The sequence below is a fragment of the Gouania willdenowi genome, chromosome 20 (genome assembly GCF_900634775.1).
Source record: "Gouania willdenowi chromosome 20, fGouWil2.1, whole genome shotgun sequence".
Lineage (NCBI taxonomy): Eukaryota > Metazoa > Chordata > Actinopteri > Blenniiformes > Gobiesocidae > Gouania > Gouania willdenowi.
Window position 1 is genome coordinate 14,066,569 of NC_041063.1, and position 20,472 is coordinate 14,087,040.

Here is a 20,472-nt window from a genome sequence, read left to right on the forward strand (position 1 = left end):
CTGGCGTGCTTACAAAATAACAAGTCAATGACTTGATCAAATCGCTAAACTTTTTGTTGGTTTTTAAACTCAATATTTATCTATACATGATGAAACGGGTTACACCAATAATCAGGAAGCTGCGACTGCAGGAATAATGTGTGTAGAGTACAAAGTGCTGGTGCCCTGTTCAGACACAGATACATACTGTATATGCTTCTATCAACAATTTAAAAGATTCCATTTACCTTTTATCAATGCAGAAAGTGAACAAAGTACTGTATACAAAACTCATGCAGCTTTTGAGTAAAGTTTGCAAACTTCATAGGATAAGTGTACTGTAGATTCATCTACATCCAGGAGTTTTTTTTATCAGATGAAGTGTAGGCCTCATGGATCAATAAATTAAAAACCATTTGCTCAATAAAAGGTGTAAATTTCTGCTTGAAAGTTTGTTTCGATCTCCACTGTAAACACTACGTTTATTGACATTTTCTGAAAAGTTTTGCACATTGCATTGTGGGATGTGGAGTCTCGTAGACAGATGCATAGAAGTGTTTTTACTAAATTCTTACTGTGATTGCGTTTTTCCCCAAAAAAAAAAAAAAAAAAAACCGCTGTAAAAGTGCCTTTAACACATTTTCACGGACTAAAAGTTGCGACAAAACAATGGAGAATGTTCCTTTTGTCCTCCTTGTCTGGCAAAGGAACCAAGATAGGAATAAAGGAAAAAATGCTTCCATGCATCCATTTACAGGACTCCACATCCCACAATGCAATGCACGAAAGTCTTCTGACAATGTAAATAATAGTGTTTACAGTGAAGATCAACAATTTACACTTTCTACATCTTTTTCAAGCAAATTATCTATCAATGAGGCCTATATGTGTCTTTATCTGAAAAAACATGTGCGTCTCTAGCAGTTTTAACAAAAGAAAAAAATGTACTTAATTTCATATTGACCCCTTTTTAATCAAGCAGCATTCAAGTTTTCATTTTAGCCTATTTTGCACATTTTGACCATGGAATGTCTTTGTTTACTAGATTTGCTGAAAGTTTCTAAGTCAGTTTAATGTGTAGTGATGTGTTTGTAGTGGGTTTTCAGTGTGAAACTCTCCATTTCCTCGCTGTGGAATCAATATGGTTTTGAGAACAGGATTATGGGCGTTTCTGCAGAATAACTGCCTCACACACTTCATACAGGGTCGATGAGGGCAGAGAGGAGGAGGAAGATTTGTTGCTCCACTAAGAAGGACTCAAACTGTGTTTAGAACACATTGTCTTTCATCCTGGTCACCCGAGTCGAGGCATCCTGTTGGTCTCTCTGCACGCTCTGTGCGCGTGTGTGTGCTCGTCCCACTCATGGATTGGATTAGAGAGATGTTGGGAAACGAGCCAAATCCAACTCACTTTTAACTTCATTCAGATGAACTCCTGATATTTAGAAGAGCAGAAAGCTGAGGCTGCTTCTGGTCCTCTCCAACACACCAGCTGTTTTGGAAAGTTTGGCTCTGACGCCCTGCCTGACGCCCACCGAGGCTTTGTTGTGCAACAGAAGAGTTCTCATGCAAAACATCACAAGCTCCTCATTTCTCACCAATTAGTGCCATGCAGTCAAAAACAGTTATTACTTCCTTTAATGCTTCCTTGTTTTGCAGTCTCCCTGGATACCGTAAGTTTAAACATGTGATGAATCACAAAGTAATCCATCACCGTGTCAGAAAACCAACTGTTCCTATAGAAACTAGGGCTCGATGATACAAGGTCGATCTGCTGTCTGAGTTGTCAGTCAAACGTGTGTTTATTCTAGCAACGATGAAATGTTGAACCATTCATAGCCTTGGCACCAATGTGGCCTTTTTTTCCAAGAATTGCAATATGTCGGGGAAAAAAAGAATGTATACTTGTAGTTAGTTTTTTGGAAAATACTTTTGTGTTACAACTCATATGGAAAAGTCTTCCTCAACCACATTTTCCAAACTCCACTCTCCTTTTGAAATCTCAGCGGAGGAAACATGGAAAATGTTTTTTTGTAATCATTTGCATCATAGGCAGTGTTCTGCCTTGTGTTGATCTTGGACGCCTTGTTTGAAGTAGATTTAGATTTACTTTGATTAAATTCCCATAATTTTCCATTAAATGAAAGTAAATAATCTGTGTTTACTTTTATGAAACAGAGTTATCCTCCTGTCACCAGGGGAGATCCACATGTAGGTCTTTTTACACCGCTCTTCTTACCAGCAAACCCTTATACCGATGATGTCAATGTTTAGGTAAGTTGTGTTAATGACAGGAACTCAATATTAAAAAGCTGCACACAATGTATTCAAGTTTCAACATAGTAGGATAAAGCATCTTAAGTTAATTGTCTTTTCCCAATAAAGTGCATAGATTAGGTGCTTGCACAAGCATTCCTTTATCCATCATCTATACCAAAATATCTGATCAGTCACAACCTGATTATTGGCAGTTTTTGGACTGTGAAATGAAACCATTTCATGTAGAAGACCCCCATAGAAAAGAGAAGAGCTTGATTCATTGTAGTTTTGTAATAAAATGGTGCAAAACGGCTTTATATTTCTGACACGTCTTATTGGCTGTCACTTAAACAAGTAATCCTTTACTGTCTGGATCTTTGTGATGATATAAAGATGTGCGTGTGTGCGCGTGTGTGTGTGTGTGTGTGTGGTATAAACACATCTGGTCACAGTAATGGAATCTGACCAAGTGTTAAAATGTCATTATCATCAATCCAATATGCAGGCATGCATATAACATGTGTATAGATGTAAAAATACACACATATTGACATGCTTTGGTCATTTGTGCACAAATGGAAGTGAAAGCAATGCATGCACACCACACAAACACACTTTTCAAACGCACAATTCATATGGTAATCCCATCTCCCTCCCTGCCAAGATGAAGCGAGGCCAGCATGGCTTCACATCACAGCACTGAAGGTTTCGATATATTTATTTTTCTGTGTGGGGGTTGACACGAGAAGCCCATCAGAATAAAAACAAGAAAATCATTCTGAGCTTTGGCGAAACTCTTGGACCTCCGATGACTGTGTGTAGGCAGGAATAATCATTACCATCTATGTCAGCTACAGTGTATCCACTTTAGCTCTATTTACTGGTGGTTTCTTATGCAGCAACAGTTACTGTGTGTTAATGCTGAATGCTTGTTTGGTTCAGAAACGTACAGTAAAAATCCCAGCACCTGTAATTCTTTTTTTTTTCCTTGTCTGCACATGCTGTCAAAGGTCAACACTACAAGAAGTGCAATCATTATGAGACCGCAACGCATGTTTTGTTATTAAAATAAATTGATTTATTTTATTGCTTATTTGTGACCATCACCAGCCCTCCCTAAGGAAGGGTTAGAAATCTTTTATTAGACAGAGGATATAAAAAGGAAGAGCAGTGTTACACCTAAGTGGAGGGGGAGGGGAAAGGGAGCAGGGAGGAGAGCACCTGTAATTCTATGCAGTGCAGACCTTTTCAAGTCCTTTATAGCTGCTGTCACTTACCGTATTATGTTTCCTTAAACCCCAATTTGTTAATTTGGATTTTAACGCTCTTGAGGAAGTGAGCGTAAAAGATTGAGGAATTAAGGTATAAAATGGTTCTAAAAAGTCCTTTTCAAGTGTTTTTTTTTTTATTTAAAAAGGTGCACATATTTTGTTTATTAGTAACACATTAAACACATTTTTTGTTGTATACATTTTTACTGCAGATATCCTTTAAAAACAACTATTTATTACTAGAAATCTATCTGACAATGACAAACATATTTGCTTTAGTGTCAGGATGTGATCCATAGTTTTTCCTGCTTATTTCCCTGTATATGTGACAGACAGGTTGGTAAAACATGTCTGCTGTTCCCACACATGCAAGTGTTGAACTAAGAGTACACTCGTGTATTTTCTGCACTGGTGAGGCCCAGAACATTCCTCGATATGAACACAGAGTTAGAGTGTGTGTGAAGCCAGCTGTGTCAGCACGCTTGGTTTTTTTTTGTCTGGTCCGGCGGGTTTCTTTGGCACAGGGTATTTCCCTTGTTCTCAACCACCTTCATTTGGTGTCATAATGACACCCCAGCCATCACCTCATCTGTCCTAATAGCTGGATTCAAGCACACTCAGGATAACATTGGTGTTGGTCGAACCATGACACGGTTAAAATACACCGATGTGTGATATTTCAGTGTGTATGTCAAACTCTAGTAACTCTGTTGGGATTCTTGGATTCCAGTTCTTTGTTGCTTTCTGAAACTGGAAGCTTATGTTCATTTTCACACTATGGTGAAGTGCACAACCTCACCCTGTGCCATACCACGTACCACTGTCCAATTGTTGATTTGGCTTTGGGACTTCATATTTATGTCCATGATTTCACTGATTAAGTGTTTTTCTTGGATATTAAATCTTCTTGAAAGTTATATAGACCTTTCATTGCTTAAAGCTGTGATTTTAAACTCTTTTTGTGCCATGGCCAACCACTATTCAGCGGTTACAAATTTGTGGTTAGGAAAACCCACAACTTTTTGAACACAAATTTAGTATAAACCATGAATCTTAATTGACTTTGTTTTTTTTTTTTGTTTTTTGCCACACATGACAACTTTACGCCACTCAGATCTGAACTGCAAGCTAAACTTATACTATGCTGCCTTTATCTGGGCACCTGATAGTGTAGCTTATGTTAAAGTATATCAAATTGACAGATTTTGAGCTCGTTTGACAAAAAATAATTCTTGCCAGAAGCTCAAGACAGAATATCTCCAAAACCTGTGTATGTGTCTTTAATGACATCCCTTTCGTCCATAACTGGTTGCACTTTATTGCATTATATTGATCTTTTAGCATTTAACAGTGCATCGACTTTCCAATTTGACTTTGTTGTAATAGAGCTGTTCTGTTGACCATTGGTTTCATGCTACCAGGTACCAGATAATGTGTGTAGAGCCTTGTATGTATCATGTAATTAAAATGCACCATTGTTAAGATTTGAAAATGTACTTTTTTTCATGAGTAAACTGCAAAAATGCATTTCCTTTTTAAAAGATGTTGTAAACTTTAATCCTGGCTTGTTTTTTTTTTTCATTTAATTGAACATCATAAGGCAATGAATGCAAAGACCCTGTGCCAATCAGTGAATGTTTTTCCAGCAGAATGAGACATGTGCTTGCATTTAGTTGCTATTTTTGATCTGGCCTGTGATTATTTTAGTGTCTTTTCCCGAGTCACCTTTAAAAGTGAGGAAAAGCAGCGAACCCCATGCCTGTCCCTCTGCATGGGTTCAAACGACATAATGTACCCGGTGTCCTTGATGTGACCCACATGCAGATGTTATGGGAGGTCCTCCCACTGTGCCTCTCTGGAAATTGTGGGTTTGAGTCACAAATCGAGTAATTACATTAAAGAAAAACAGAGCAGTTAATAAAAAAGGGTTGTGTTCAGATTTTGGCCAGCAGTACCCCCTATTTTCAACTGGAAACATGCGTGTTAATTTAAGTATGCATTGACACTTTTATTGTGTGTGTATGCATATGTGTTTAACCTCAGCATCACTCCCAGCATCTGCTCTTGTACTACAAATTGACACTTTCATATGAGTAAGTCTTACGTGCCTTTAAAATGGAAACTTTCTTCAACACCTTTGGCAGGAGAACACTGCAGAACACTTTTATCATAAAGTTGGCGATCGAGAGTTCTACTTTTATAGTGGAAGTAATAAAGTCGCCTAAATCTGTTACTTGGACTGCAAAATGCCAATAAAGCATGAGAGAAAAATCAGGCACTGGGTTTGCCATTATTAATGTACTTTGTGGAGGAAATGTTTTCCCTTACAATCCTAATGACCCCTAATGACTGTCCAGTTTTCCAGAGTCTGTCACTGTCTACAGTTTTTTTAAGCATGAAATCATTGACCTCACCATGCATTCAGACATGTTTGATTGATGCGTATTCTAGGAAATGTAAGCTTATGCTTGTTTCTTTATAGTAACCACACACCTGAACTCATACAGCTAATATAACCAGATATTAGTGTTCCTCTTTGAAGATGCAGATTTATAAATGCCGCTCATTTGTGCTGGCTAACAAAAAGTTAGGAATCTGAAGTTTTGGCGGTGCTTAGCCTTGAGGTGTTGCTACCTTAATACAAAAGGTATATAGCTTTGTTGGTTTAGTTAGTCTGGCTGTGGATTACGTTCATGTACACTACTTTTTTCCAAGTTCTTGAGCATTGGACATTAGAAAAAGGCTGCGGCTTGTAGTGCAAAGAAATGTCTGATTTCGAGGTGTAGCATTGCAGCTACAGCATTTAGGTGGTGGGTTCAGACCCCTGTGGCCTCGTGCCTCTGGTTTTGTCCAGTGTATAATGGGTCACAGTCAGCTGGAATTGGCTATATATCGACCCTGTCACCATTTAGGTATTAAACTAGATTGTTTCCAATATGCTTTGTCGTATAAAATAATCAAGTTTTCCAAGATTGCCGTTGACTAAAGGTGATGACCTCAGTTCAGTCATCGATCCAATCTTTATTTTTTAACAATGATCTGATCAGAGAAGATGGCAACAAGCGAGTCAGATCACATTAGTTTGGATCACGTTGGAAAATTGTCGCCCATTTTTTTTTTTTTTTTTTTTACAAAAACATAACAAAAGAAAAGAAAATACAAAAAGAAAAAAAAAAACAAAAACACTAGGTTGTCATGCTGAAAGATGAGAGAATATTTTTGGTAAACTCCCCTCTGTTCCTAAGAGTTGTACTCTCCAGCGTCACTTCACTCTATTCTCTCAAAAAAAAAAGTTTTAAACTCTCAAATTATTATTATTATATTTTATTTTATGTTTTGCATTATTCCACAATGTAATCCCTAGGTGTGTATATTCAATTTCCATGAATGTTTAAAAAAAGTTGTTCGATCCAATTTAGTGGCTTTTAAGTTCTGAAGGGTTGATAAAACATGTCATTTATCGGCCCTTTAATCACAGAGCTGCCCATTTCACAGTGACCCTCATGTTGCCAGACATTAACCACAGATGGCACCAGAAACAGGCTACAGAAACCACCATGCTGTATTGACATTGTCCTTTATCCTTTTGGCAGGAAGTGTTGAACGTGGCCAGTATGGTGTTGAGGTTGGTTGATGTGGATATGGCCTGTTAAAGAGCTGACCCACAGATGTCAAGACAACTTGAATATCTACATGGTTCTTACACTGCTATGGTGTTTAATCTGCAGGGCTTTCCAGTGAACAGGAACTATATTTCAATGATGATATAGAAAAAGAGACGCAGCAGCCGCCAAAAATGGTCCAAATTGGATTGTAGGATAAATGTGCCATGTGGTTCTTCATACGTGAATTCCTAAAGGTCTTTTAAACCCGTAGCACTCAGGGAAGATTATTCCACGAATATTGGTTTGGGTTTATTGTTCCAGCTGGTCCTCGGTGATAGAAAGCAAAAGTGTATTTATTTCTGGCTGGTGACATCCAGTCATTTATTTATTTATTTGTCTTTGAGGTGTTGACTGGTGATTGTTAGCAGAGGGGGTCTTTTTGACTGACGGACTGAAGCAAGCTGATGGAAATACAGCCAAGAGACAGGAAGAATCTGTCGTTTTTTTGGGGGAAAACTTTACAGTTTTAGGGTCTTTTGAAGTAGGAAAAGTAACGTTTAATTAATGAAACCTGTCGTTTGTCTGATTTATTTCTAATCTAAAGGGAACAATTAGGCAGATTAAAAATGAAAAAATAAATCATGATTAATACGTAATGGGATGTGTGTTTTTCTATTTCTCCTGTCAAGAATCAGACTTAATGGATAGCTTTACCATCCGAGTGCTTAACTGTAGTGTTTTCCTTTGTAACTAAACCCCCAGTCACTTCATCGGCCTGGAATTCCTAAGCTGAGTGGGTACATTCCCACTCCTTAACCCACTGATGAACATTTCCTAGAAGACAACCAGTTTATGTATACATACATTTTTCCCTCTTCTTCTTTCACTCACATTCTTCATGCCTTCTTTTTCTCCTCATTTACTGACAGCCAATTTGCCTGCTTGGCTCTTGGGATGTGAACGTATGGTTTCCATCACTCGTAATAAAAAACGATGAAATCAGGCCACACATGAAGCTTGGGTGGTGTCAGCTTTCCTGGAGGGCCTCAGTCCCTGATCTTGGACTGCCAGGTACGGCCTAAATTTCAGCTTATTTGGCATGCCAAATACATTCCTCCAAGCTGTTGAGAGAGCAAGGGATTGGAAGAAGTTCCCCACAAAAAGATTGCTTGTAAATGTTGTCCACCAATCAAACAGATCTTTCTTCAAAGCTCAACTCTTGTAATTTACTGATTTATGTCCACAAACAGTAAAAGTCATGGCCCAGTGCTCGTGTTTTCAAACAGCACAGTACAGTGCACATGATTCAGTGCAGGCCACCATGGCGCGGCCCGGAGAAAGTCGAGCTGGGTATGACTCATTCATTCGACCATCCTCTCCCTCCTGACTGTAAAACAACTTGGACTAGATTGCAGAAACCCTGTTAAATTAATAAATGGCAGATGTCAAGAACGATGGCACACCCATAATAAACGAAACTAGATGAAGTGCATTTCCTGAAGGAAATGCAAGTGAGGATGCAGGTGCTGAAATTTATTGCAGAACTCTGCATGAAGGAAAATATAGATATCACTGAAAATGTTGAAACGGGTTGAAAAACAATGAGGCAGAATAAAATATGTAGGGAAAAAAAGCATTAAAAGTTGAAATAAGCTTCAGAAGTGGGAGAAAGATGGTAAAAAAACTGAAGAAAGCTAAAGTAGAAGTTGAGAGTAACACAGGTGTCAAAAAATGGACACTGTGGGGAAATGGTAGGTAGAATTAACAGGTATAGGACTATAAATGAGAGACATTTCATGTTTGTAGGACAGAAATTGGGTCCAGGAGGAGTAGAAAAGTAAGGAAGCAAGGCTGGATGTTAGACTGAAGAAAATGCATTAATGTCTATGAGCAGAGAAAGCATCTCTATATATGATATTGCAAAAAGCAGTGAAGCTGTGGTTAAAATGTGGTATTGTGAGCAACTAGAGAAATATATCTACTACTTTTGAGAAATAACTCTGGGTTTAACACTTTGGAAGTTATGACAATTTGTTGCCGAGGTTTATAGTTGATGAGTGGAGCCGCTCCACTCTAACTTAATAAGTTACACTCACTGTATTTGAAAGGGAAGTAGCTAAAAACAGTTAAAAACACTTGCGGTTGTTTGGTTAAAGCAACAACGTGTAACTTTTGGCCACAAGGGGCGCTAGATCTGTAACTTTCACATTCAGCGCCCCTTGTGGCCACAAGCGCCGCAGCACTGTCGCAAAAATCAACAGTCAGTCGGGCCAGCCTCCCTTGTCTTTTAATTGTGTATGCAGACAGTAGTTGACCTGTTGGTTGAAGAGAGATCATCGACTCACTATTAAACAAAAGTAAAGTTAGTTTTATGTATTTGTCGCTTGCGTGAAAGGCCTGAATGTGCGTTCACACCAAACTCGACTGAAGTGACTGAAGTGATTAGATTACATTCAAATCAATGTAAATGATGCAACCTCAAGTTATCCCCCCTCAAGAGATGTGACTTGCGAGATTTGAGCTACTTGGTGAAGCGCGACTTCGTTGCTCAAGGTTGAAAAATTTGAACTTTTTAAGCGACTTCAAGCATCAACTCCACCATCCTTCACTGTCGGTAGAGCCGAGGCTGCAGCCCCTCCCTGCTCCCTCCCGCTACAGTGCAGACGGCTGCAGCGGAGGGCTGTACTACACTTCCTCAATTTATCGGGGCAAAATTAAAGCTGTTAACTTCTTGAATAAGCCTACATTCTGAGTGAACTCATCCTTTAGTAACTCCATAGGGTGATAATTTAAACCGTAAAAGCAGAGCTGTCTATGATAAGTGCTGTAAACATACGGCCGGAGAAGAAGGAAAAGAAGTGATCAGACCTCTCTTTCTTTCCTCTGTCATCGCTTCTACACACACACACACACACACACACACACACACACATACACACACACACACACACACACACTGTTCCCTGGTCATCGCGTCAGTGGAGCGATAAAGTGATGGAGTAACTAAAAAGCACCACTTAGTGAAAAATAGTAGCAAAAGCCTTAGCTCCATGAGTATATCAGAGCCTGTGGTCACGTGACTTCCGTAAAGTGAAACTCTCTCCAGGCATTCTCCACGTCACATGACCTGGCCAACGACGGTCCGTCTTCTCCAAACTTACATGGGCGGTATTTCAAGAGGGCAGCCCCGCTCGGAGCATTGATACTGTCAAGCGCTGTACATTGCCCTGAGGAATCATTTAAAATAACTCGTATGCATCTCTTTAGGTCAAAAAGTCAAGTGGTAAAGTGGTAAAAAAAAATCTGTATTTTTGTTGTAGTACTGATAACCTGGTTCTAGGCATTCTAAACACACTTTTTCTTGGTTCTCTTAGTGTAAAGTCTTGGTGGATGTCTGTTACTGCTGTAATTTTGTCCAATCCCCTCATCGCCCTTTTAGAATAGAAGTTTCCTCTTGTTCCCAGAAAAGGGTTAAACAGTATGTTGCAATGCAAGAGTCCAAATCATTGTGTTTGTGTGACCTCAGCGTACAGCTTTGTGTTATTGTTCATTGCTATAGCATCCTGCCTTCTATTTACAGTAAATAAACATTGTCGTTTACTGGGACTGTTAATCAGCTGTGGGTCACTGTGGTCTGGCAGACATGTTCGGGGAATGGTTTGTTACCAAAAATTAAGAAGTTGCTCAAAAAGAAGGATTTAAAAAATAAAAAAGAAGTACTGTTATGAAGGAGTACGGTAGCTACAAACTGACAAGTTGCATGTTTCCATTTTAGCTCCATTTTGTACATTTTTTGTCATTGATCTTAGCATGAGTGATTACTACGCTATATAGTGTTGAGCCACCAAAGTAAATAACAAATCTCTCAGGCAACCCTGAACAGCTTTACATAAATCTAGACCCAGATTGTCACAACACTTTGTTTATTTGTGTGCTGGAATATTCTACTGGGGAGTTCTGGCAACATCTGATATTTCCATTTAAATACAAACCCAATCAAATATTGCTCACTTAAAACAAATTGTCTAATATTGCCTTTATGTGTGTCGAACTAAGAAGTGCCGTACAAAGTTTATCTTTATAGGTTTTCACTCATATGTCATGTTAATTGTAGTAGTTTAGTTAAATAAACTGCTTGCTTGAAGACATTTGACCTCTCATCCAAGAAGGCTTCAGTTTTAATATTAACTAAAGAAAGCACATGGTCATTTTAAGGTCAGTAAAAGTTACTGTAACACGACGGGATCTAATAATAGAAAAAGCACTCTGATGTTTCTTGAAATTTAAAATGTATTTGTGGAAAGCCCCTTGAGATGCAACAACATCGCGTTTTCAAGGGAGACCAAGCTCTGTTTGGCTTGTTCCTCGTGCTGGTCGTGGAATGAACTCGGAATACTATTACAGGCACATGCACCCTGTGTGACCCAGATGTGGCCAGGATGGTTTCTTTGTTACAGTAATATCTCACATCACTTCTGTAACAGCCTTTCACAACCAAGTCCCCACACGGATCAAAATGAGCTGCATGTAGGCACACCAGTCTGCTCATCCGCCACTCGTGTTAAAAAACAAAACATGCTGCAGATGACATCTTCACAAAGTGTTTCGGTATGATTTCAATGCTGCTGATTTATAAACACTGTCAGTTTGTTTGCGCTGGAAAAGTTCCTGTGAGCAGCAGTCGTTTGATCACAGAGTGGTCCGACGGGCTGATGTGATTGCTAAGTTGCCGAAGCATGGCTGAGCTGACACTTCAAACATGTCAACAGTTCTGAGTCATTAACACATGCAATCATTTATCATGGTTGTATTCCAAAAGTGCATTTCTCTGTCTACAGTTTAACCAGCGGAGAAGGAAGACTCTGGTAACTCCTGACACGCAGTTGTAATCACTTCCTGCTCAACTCCCTTCACAACAAGAGCTGAGAAATGTCTTTCAAGCTCAGACACACTTTACTCTTCAAAGACCTTCAAGCAATTTACATGAATTGGATTTGACTTGCCAGCTCTGATACTATTTACAATTTCCTTTTTGGAGGAATAAATAGTTTTTGGAAGAAACCAGAGAGATATCTTGAAGTGATCATGGTGTTCACTTTTAGTGAAATTATGAATCATTTTGAAGAGCCTAGAGTTTAAAATATCCAACTCAACTTGTAAGCTTTGAAACAGAAATACTTTGTGTAAGAATTACTTTTTCAGTAGAGCAAATGGTGAAACTGATAAAACTGAATGGTTAATGTAAACAAAAAACAATGTTGCATAACATCCGATTATTCTGTGAACTTTAATTGCAAGCTATAGCAAAGCTATAACAAAATGATCATGTCTAATATTAGAGGTTTAGTCACATAATGTTCATCATATGTCAAGCAGCCACTGGCACAAAATAAATATTACTCAGAAAGGTTTTGGCTTCTCAAAAATTCCTATCACATCAAAAGTACTTCCGACACTCATCCTTGTGTCAGCCTTAGTAATGAATGAAAAAAATTTAACAAAAATGTGGTGAAAAGCAGCACAAAAGCGTGAATAAAGATGAAAACCAAAGAAAGAAGGTGAAATATGCAAAACACTGTCTCAGATACAACTGTACGAGTTCACATCAACTAAAAATGGCTGCTCCCCATCGTTTGTATTTCAAAGAATAAAACTGATCAGAAAAGTCATTTTAAGATCTTGTTGTCTTTTGTTTACTTGGAAATATGTAACTTACTAGTAAAGGTACCCTTTAATCTCCTTCACACCTGTGTTCATTTGTTGACTAAAGATTTTCATCACAGTTTTAATCAACTACATTTTTGTCGAGTACTGTGAATTTGTATTCAGCTACAAACATGAATACAATCCCATATAAGGTTGATAAAAGATAATTGAATTGTCGTTTATGTTTCAGTCGACTACATCTGCAACGTATTTATTTGATTAAAATCTTAGTGTCATTTTCTTGACTAAAACTAAGACAATGACCTAAACTAAATCAAAATTTGCTGTCAAAATTAACACTGCTTCACACTATTTTTCTTTATCTAAATCCATTCCAGTTCACTGTGTTGTTGGGCAAAGCACTAAACCTAATGTTTTGTTTGACGCATGCATGCACACAGAGATTTCCTAACAAATGAAAAACAGCTGTGTTTCTGTTAGTGCAGTGGATCTCAGCTCTCATCTGTCAAATAGAGGAATATTCTACCATGAAGGGTCATCCATGTTGGAACACAGTCTTCACACAATGACTGGAAGTGTACGTGTAAATGTACTGGTAGTCGTTTATTTTCAAAAAAGAAAAGCTAAGTCAACCACTGAGAAAAGGACTTTCTGCTGAGTCATCTTAACAAATGTAAACGTGTTTGCGGAGGAGGATTGTTTTTGTGTCCTATGCCCTGTCACCACCCAGGGCCTGAGGGAGCTGCTGGATTCTTTTAATCTAGACTCCAAGGGATGTTTGTCCAGATGTGGGAATCCTGGACACGCAGAGACCTGAACTAACACCCACATGTCTGTTATATATATATATACTGCAAAGGTGGCAGTAGGACGTACTGAGTTGGTTTTTTGTTTTCTTTGCAGGGATCCAGGAGGGAGTGGAAGGCCCCCAGTGCACTAAGTGTAAGAACGACTGCGCGGTGAAGACCTCCGTAGCCCTACTTTATGTGCTGTGTATTCTTCTGGCCACTGCTGTGGCTGTCCTGGCTTACATAGGTGAGATGAGGTTACTCATGTTATTGCTGTGATCTCATATCCATGTAGCACAATCCCCTTTGTTTCTTTAGATGTAGAGCACATATCATTTATTGTTTGTTGTTTTCACAAAAATAAAAAATTTAAATTTCTGACAGTATTAAAAATGTATACTCTTTCCTGATTTCTTTTTCTTAAACAATGTGTGCATATGTCGTCATAGGTTAACACTGCATGCAATGTAGTGCACTGTCATGTACAGTTGAAATAAATGTCAGACCGATTGACCGACTTCCTGAAGTCCCATATATGATTCAACTTCTGTTTCTGGATAAGGAAAATAAGGAAATTAAAATTTCAATGATCATTACTATCGAATTGCAATCAGATTAGCACCCAAGTATCATGATAAAATCAAATCGGGACAAAAGTATGTTGTCCCAGCCATAAAGGTTCGTGTTCTGAGTGGTTCCTGATCTCCCAGAGACATTCCAGATGAAATGAACACCAGTGTCTCCATTGGGAAAGTGAAGTGCCTTGTTGCCACAGTCTCTGTCTCCGCTATATCTTTAAATCACCTTTTTACTCTTGTCACTTCATGTCTCTATAAGGCCTTCTGTTGTGCTTTGTCTTGCTCTTCTGTTCTGAGTCTTTGTCAAAGACCACAGACTTGATCTTTGCTAGATTCATGTGCCTTGGTCCCCCTAGCTAAATGATTAAATCTCTTTCTTTTGCTCATCTAAATGCATGTGCTGTAGCAATTTCCTCTATTTCTACATCTCTTTACCTCTGAATCGTACATAACCCAAGAGATTACATTAATCGTGTTCACCATTATAACGTGCCTACAAGACATTTCACATCTTTAATATCACCTGTTGGAAACTTCTTTCTGATCCTTTTTTATAATATGTCCATGGTTGCAGGCAGTTTGGACATATTTTTTGGCCTGATAATAAATGATGGAGTCTGTGAAGAATGCTAACCTTTGTCCTACCTGTACGATTCTCTCTGCAGTGGTGCAACAGGTTGACAGTGTTTCTGAAGGCATCAAAAGCTGTGGAGGGAAGATAATTGCTGTTGAAACAGTTTTAAAAAAGCTTGGTATGAATCTTTTTATTGTTGAAGCAACTATGACAGCTGCTGTAATGCAATAAATTAAATATTTTTTTCTTTTTAGATGATGAAAGCTCTGAGGTGGACATGAACAACACAGATATCACGATCGTGAAGCACAACATCAGGGTTCTTGGGAGACAATTGTCTGCAGTAGAACAACGCCTCCAAGGCAACCAACTCACTGTTAATCAGCTCCAGAGCATTAATGAGGACGTCCAGAGGAGCCAAAACTACGTTCGGGAACTGCTGAACATCAACACAGCCACATTGCGTGGTGTGAATAGCACCCTACAGTTGAATGACAACAGCATTGAGCGCTTGCAGGGTGATACAGATCGGTTACATAGAGAAATACAGCAGCAGGTAGAAGTTCAAAACCAGGCATTGGTCAGCATCACCAGCCTTAACCTCACTGTGGACCAGCAGAGGAGCTTGATCACTGCCCTGCAGCTTTCAATTGATGACACCAACCAGGCTATTCAGGAAATGCAGAGCAACTTCCAGGGCTTGGAGCAGATTGCCCGACAAACACGCTCTGACAATCAGTGGCTTCGTGGGAAAGTTGAAGAACTGCAAGATCTGAGCAGCAACATCTCATCTCTGGCAAAGGCCAATAATGACGGCCTGGAGGATGTAGGTTCACAACTTGCTGACATGTCCATCCAGCTCCAAAACACCAGAAGCCTGACTGACACTCACGATAAAACCCTAAAGGAGCTCATGGACCAACAGACTGACTTTGAGAACTTTAGTTCCTCTAAGTTTGAACAGTTTGAGGCATTGCAGCGTGAGACAGAACTAAATATGTATCGTGTGACGGGCAACGTAAGCTTCACTGCTCAGCTTTTAGGTGCCATCAACCTCGAAATGAATGAATTGCGCTCGTGCTGTGATACAGTTGGTCATAACTCAGACTTGCTGCTAAACCTTAACAGCAGCATAAGGGATATGAGGACAGATGCAACCAATCTTAGGTCTCGTCAGGAAGAGCTGGGCATAATTTTGGAAAAGGAGGTGTCCAGCCTCTCGATTGTCATGGAGGAAATGAAACTGGTGGACAAAGCACACTCAAATTTAATCACCAACTTCACTATTTTACAGGGTAAGTGATGCCGTGCTGCAGCATTTGATGATCTCAAAAAGGTATTGAGTTAAGTTAAGGACATGTTATATGTACCATCTTGAATAATGTTTTGTGTTTTAGGTCCTCCTGGTCCCAGAGGGCAACGCGGTGACAAAGGACCTCAGGGGCCATCTGGTTCAAAAGGACAAAAGGGAGATAAAGGTTACAAAGGAACTCCAGGGTTACAAGGACCCAAAGGAGAACAGGGTAGCCCGGGTCCAATAGGTCCTCCGGGGTTAAAAGGTCTCCCAGGTGTGCCTGGCAGTCCTGGACCGAAAGGCTCACGGGGATCAGGAGGAAGGGCAGGACCACCTGGAAGTAAGGGAGAGCCAGGCAGTGCCGGCGTGCCTGGAAGAGACGGGCAACATGGTCCTCAAGGAGCACAGGGTCCCCCTGGAATTCGTGGACCAATTGGACCAGCTGGGGAGCAAGGACCGAGAGGACTGGCAGGGCCAGTTGGGCCGCCTGGGCCCATTGGGCCACCAGGGGAGCCAGGAGTTCAAGTTTTATCTGAACCTTTGGAGTTACAGGATGAGCCAACCAAGGCAGAGCCAGGTATGACTCTGCTTCTTAGTCATCAACTTAAGTTCGATCATAAAGGGTCTGTTTTCAACTTCCCTTAGTTTTCAGAGGGGTCCTTGTCGCACCTTAGGAAACCAGATTGTAGCAATAATAATTCATTTTGAAATTTTTTTTTTAGGGGCATACGGGGAATCTTTAAAGAATGAGTTGCATTTCGGTTTGTCATGTCTGCCAGGCAGATAGCAATTACCTAAGAATGAGCTGCACAAGTGCATTAAAAACACACATTATTCCATCCCTTTCACAATCAGGTTTCTGAACTTAGATCAGCATATATCATTGCAAACGCACTAAGTAATATATAAAAAAATGAATTAAATAAACTGTGTGGTAATATTCACTTAAATAATTAATAATGTGTCTATATTTTGCCAGCAGATATGTTTTCCTAAAAGTCCTAAGTATATTGTTGATTTTCCATTGGTAATTTTGCTATATGATGAAGTAACAATTGTAGAACCCTAAAATGTGCTGTTTGTCTGCACATATTGTCTTGTTGGTGTTGTGCTGTTGTTGTTTTAGCTCCAGATCAGTATCAACCTGATACCATGATGGTCTTGTTTGTCTCATCAGATGTCATTCCACGTATTTCAGAATGTCCTTTGGGCTGGGAGAAATTTAGAGACAGTTGCTACTTTTTCTCCAAATTTGCACTTAACTTTGATGAAGCCAAGGCCTCATGCGAATCCAAGTCGGCTCAGTTACTGATCATTAATGACCACGAAGAACAGGTGAACTGCAAATTTTTGGATGTAGCATTCGCTGATTTTCTGCTATTTGTCTAACTCTCCTGTCATCACATATCCTCAGGGATGGCTCATACACAAGACTAACTATTCCTATTGGATGGGTCTGACATACTGGGAGGAGGAGAATAAGTGGCGTTGGCTTGATGGGACAGAACCAACAATCAAGTAAATAATTTTCCTTTTCTAAAAAAACGTTTTTAAGTCTTTCTGCGTATCCAAATTTGGGGAACAAAGAATAATAACTTGACTTGTAGTTGATCAACTGATTTGGCTTATTTGATAGACAAAACCCAAGATTATGTTTATCATATGTTATTATTAATGGGGTTTTATTATTTCATGGAACAGAAAGCCTTTTGTTTAGACAAGTTTTGCAAAAAAACTATTTGACCTCTCATGCAGTTTCGAATGTAATTTATTGATACTTTAGGCTGTTAAATGTAGCAAGATTCTTGGTAGATCTCTCACCCAACACCACCGCCAAACTTGACTGTTTTCTGACTGAACCTTGGGTCCGAGAAGGTGCCAACGGTTCTTCTGCAATATTTGTGACGTTTAGGATGCAGTCCAATGCAGGCTTCACAAAATCAAACTTTTCCATCACCCACATCTCCAAGGCCCATAGCTAGCAGAGGATGGACACCATTCCCCACTTGCTGTGGGCCTTGGCAAATGACAACTTCATTTCACCCAATCGGTCAAATACTTTCAGTCGGAGCCAGCAAAAAATTAAAAAAGGAATGAGTGCTTCATGTGAGGATGTTTATATATCCATGAGCCTCTGCACAAAGTTGAAACTAATAGATTGATATGTCAGAGGTAAACCTGACTGTGGAGCTCTTGTGTGATCTCTTGCAGACTCTGGAAAGCTGGACACTCGAGTCGATTACCTGGAGGCGTCTGTGCTCATCTCCTGTTCGATGGTTTCTGGGACGATTACCTCTGTCAATATTCCCTCAACTACATCTGTGAGAAAGAATTAAGGACTTGTACGTTGACACATCTCTGCCTCTTCTGACATTTGCTTTTACTGTGTACCACTAGAAAATAACTTGTATTTTCTCTTATTTGAATTCTTGCAGCTGGACCACCTGGATCATAGCATTTTGTTGGCATTCGAGTGCACAGTGAGCAGCTACACTTTCCCCATGTCCACTGACACAACATTCAGTGACACATTCAGAGACGGAACAGTGGGACAGCTTTGAAATGAACCTCGCAGAAAACGTGACGCGACATCTTTCTCCACCGACCAGTCTAACGTCCACACCAAGTGCAATTATACGTGGGACAAGCAAAAGAAAGCTTCTGAAACTCCCAGATCAACACCTGGTTTATACGTAGTATTATGTTTGTGTGTTTATTTTGTAAATGCTTTTTATAAAACTGGTACAACTGAGTATCTAAATGTAAATGTCTATATGCAGGTACTCATTGGAACATATCAATTCTATGAAGCCAAGTGGATTCACTGTAATGCTTTTTTATGTAACTGGATTAAATGGTGCAAACTTATCTGCCTAAAAACTAAAGTATTACCACATCTTACATTAGTTTCTATGTTTTCATTCCCAGTAAAAAAAAACAGCCAGTACAATTATTTTACAGTTAGTTATTCTTGCAGGTAACAGTTATTTTGCAATTGATAAAAATGGTTGTGGGTCATTTTTTCAGTGTTTACTTTGTAGTTGAATTAAAGTTGATCATTTGTTCAAGTTTTTTAAGGCACTTTTTCCTCACTTTTTTTTTTTTTTGGCTTTTTTGATAAAAACCTTTATTGTGTTCTTCAAATGCACTGTTTTGGTTCTTGACCAAAAAGCCACTAATTGAGAATAAAATAAGATTTTTCTATATAACATCCCCACCTGCTATACACTGTTTTATTATTGCAGCATACTGATTTTATTTGATTTTAGTATAGCACTATTGTAATAGAAATCTGTATAAGGTTCAAACAATGTAACATTGGTGTCAAGAAATCATGCAGGATGAAGCATGAAACCCAGAGCAGGTGTTGTGTGCTAGTGTGGTAAGACATTACACAATAATCCAATGGTTCTGAATTCATTGCATTGATTATATGGCAGCACATTGACTGTATATACAGGTTGGCATGCACACTTTATTATTATGTATTTGGTTCATCAGTTAATTCAATCGATCCATTATAATAAAGGATTACATATAATTAATGAACCAAAAAGGTTCAAGCGGGAGCCGTAGCTTATATGATGACTACTATTTCATATTAATATTAGTTTCCTAAATCTGAACATAACATAAATGCATGTCCTTACCGACTCATGTAAAGCAGTCTGTGGCCTACAATAAGTCAGGCAGAAACACTGCTTAAGCACGTGCAAGTAAAAAAAAAAGTGGGAAAAGCTTCAGATAAATTATAAAATGTAAAAAAAAAATTATAAAACACTGTTTAAAACTTGTACATGAGCTTCCAACAGATTTAAAAGCAGTGGCTTTGCACTGGGTTATCACCTGTTACAGAGAGCAGACAGAGAAGGGAAACACTTACTGAGCGCTTGTCTAGTAAATGTCGGGAAGTCAAAAGGATAGTTGGTCAAAAGCCAAAAAAAAAACTATAATTAAAACTCAGAGTTATATTCTATTGTGCCTGATTCATGAACACATCAATAAGTTCAGGCGTCGTCATTGCTTGTGCTTTCATTGGTCTCGCTTAGAGAAGAAATAAAAACCTTGGGTTGTAAGAAGACAATATGCAGACCAGGGATGAGGAATTCACTCCAACCTGGGTTTGAAAGATCCACACACTACAGGACAAGATGGGAGGAGAGATAACATGTGAAGGCTGAATGAAGAAGGCACTGAGCATGAAAGTATTTCATCCCAGGAGACAGGAAGGGAGCGTAGAGGAAGTGAAAGAAGATGCAGCTGCTTGAAAGTGGAAAAAAAAAGAAGTGAATGGAATTTGAATGGTTTGGAAAAGCATGAGAGAAAGTTCTGATTATTGCTGATAAGAAAGAGGAGGGAGTTATAGTAAAAGGTCCAGCTGGAAGGAACTATCTGAAGTGCAAACAAACTACACCTTTATGTAATATCTAACCTACACAAGTAGGAAAAAAGTCAAT

The 20,472-nt window shown here is 39.1% G+C and overlaps 1 protein-coding gene across 3 annotated transcripts in view; it reads left to right on the forward strand.

Annotated features, from left to right (window-relative positions):
* Nucleotides 1-19,091, forward strand: part of LOC114453902 (collectin-12-like) — a 39,336-nt gene extending 20,245 nt beyond the window's left edge. For 2 of the 3 annotated variants that reach the window (XM_028433880.1, XM_028433881.1), the window contains 8 exons: nucleotides 13,685-13,816; nucleotides 14,813-14,899; nucleotides 14,976-16,016; nucleotides 16,119-16,592; nucleotides 17,193-17,350; nucleotides 17,430-17,533; nucleotides 18,227-18,357; nucleotides 18,451-19,091. In XM_028433880.1, coding sequence (XP_028289681.1) covers nucleotides 13,685-13,816; nucleotides 14,813-14,899; nucleotides 14,976-16,016; nucleotides 16,119-16,592; nucleotides 17,193-17,350; nucleotides 17,430-17,533; nucleotides 18,227-18,357; nucleotides 18,451-18,470 — 2,147 coding nt within the window. In that variant the 3' untranslated portion in view covers nucleotides 18,471-19,091. The remainder of the gene's footprint in view (nucleotides 1-13,684; nucleotides 13,817-14,812; nucleotides 14,900-14,975; nucleotides 16,017-16,118; nucleotides 16,593-17,192; nucleotides 17,351-17,429; nucleotides 17,534-18,226; nucleotides 18,358-18,450) is intronic. The other variant, XM_028433883.1, reaches the window with a different exon arrangement.
* Nucleotides 19,092-20,472: the final 1,381 nt, after the last annotated feature.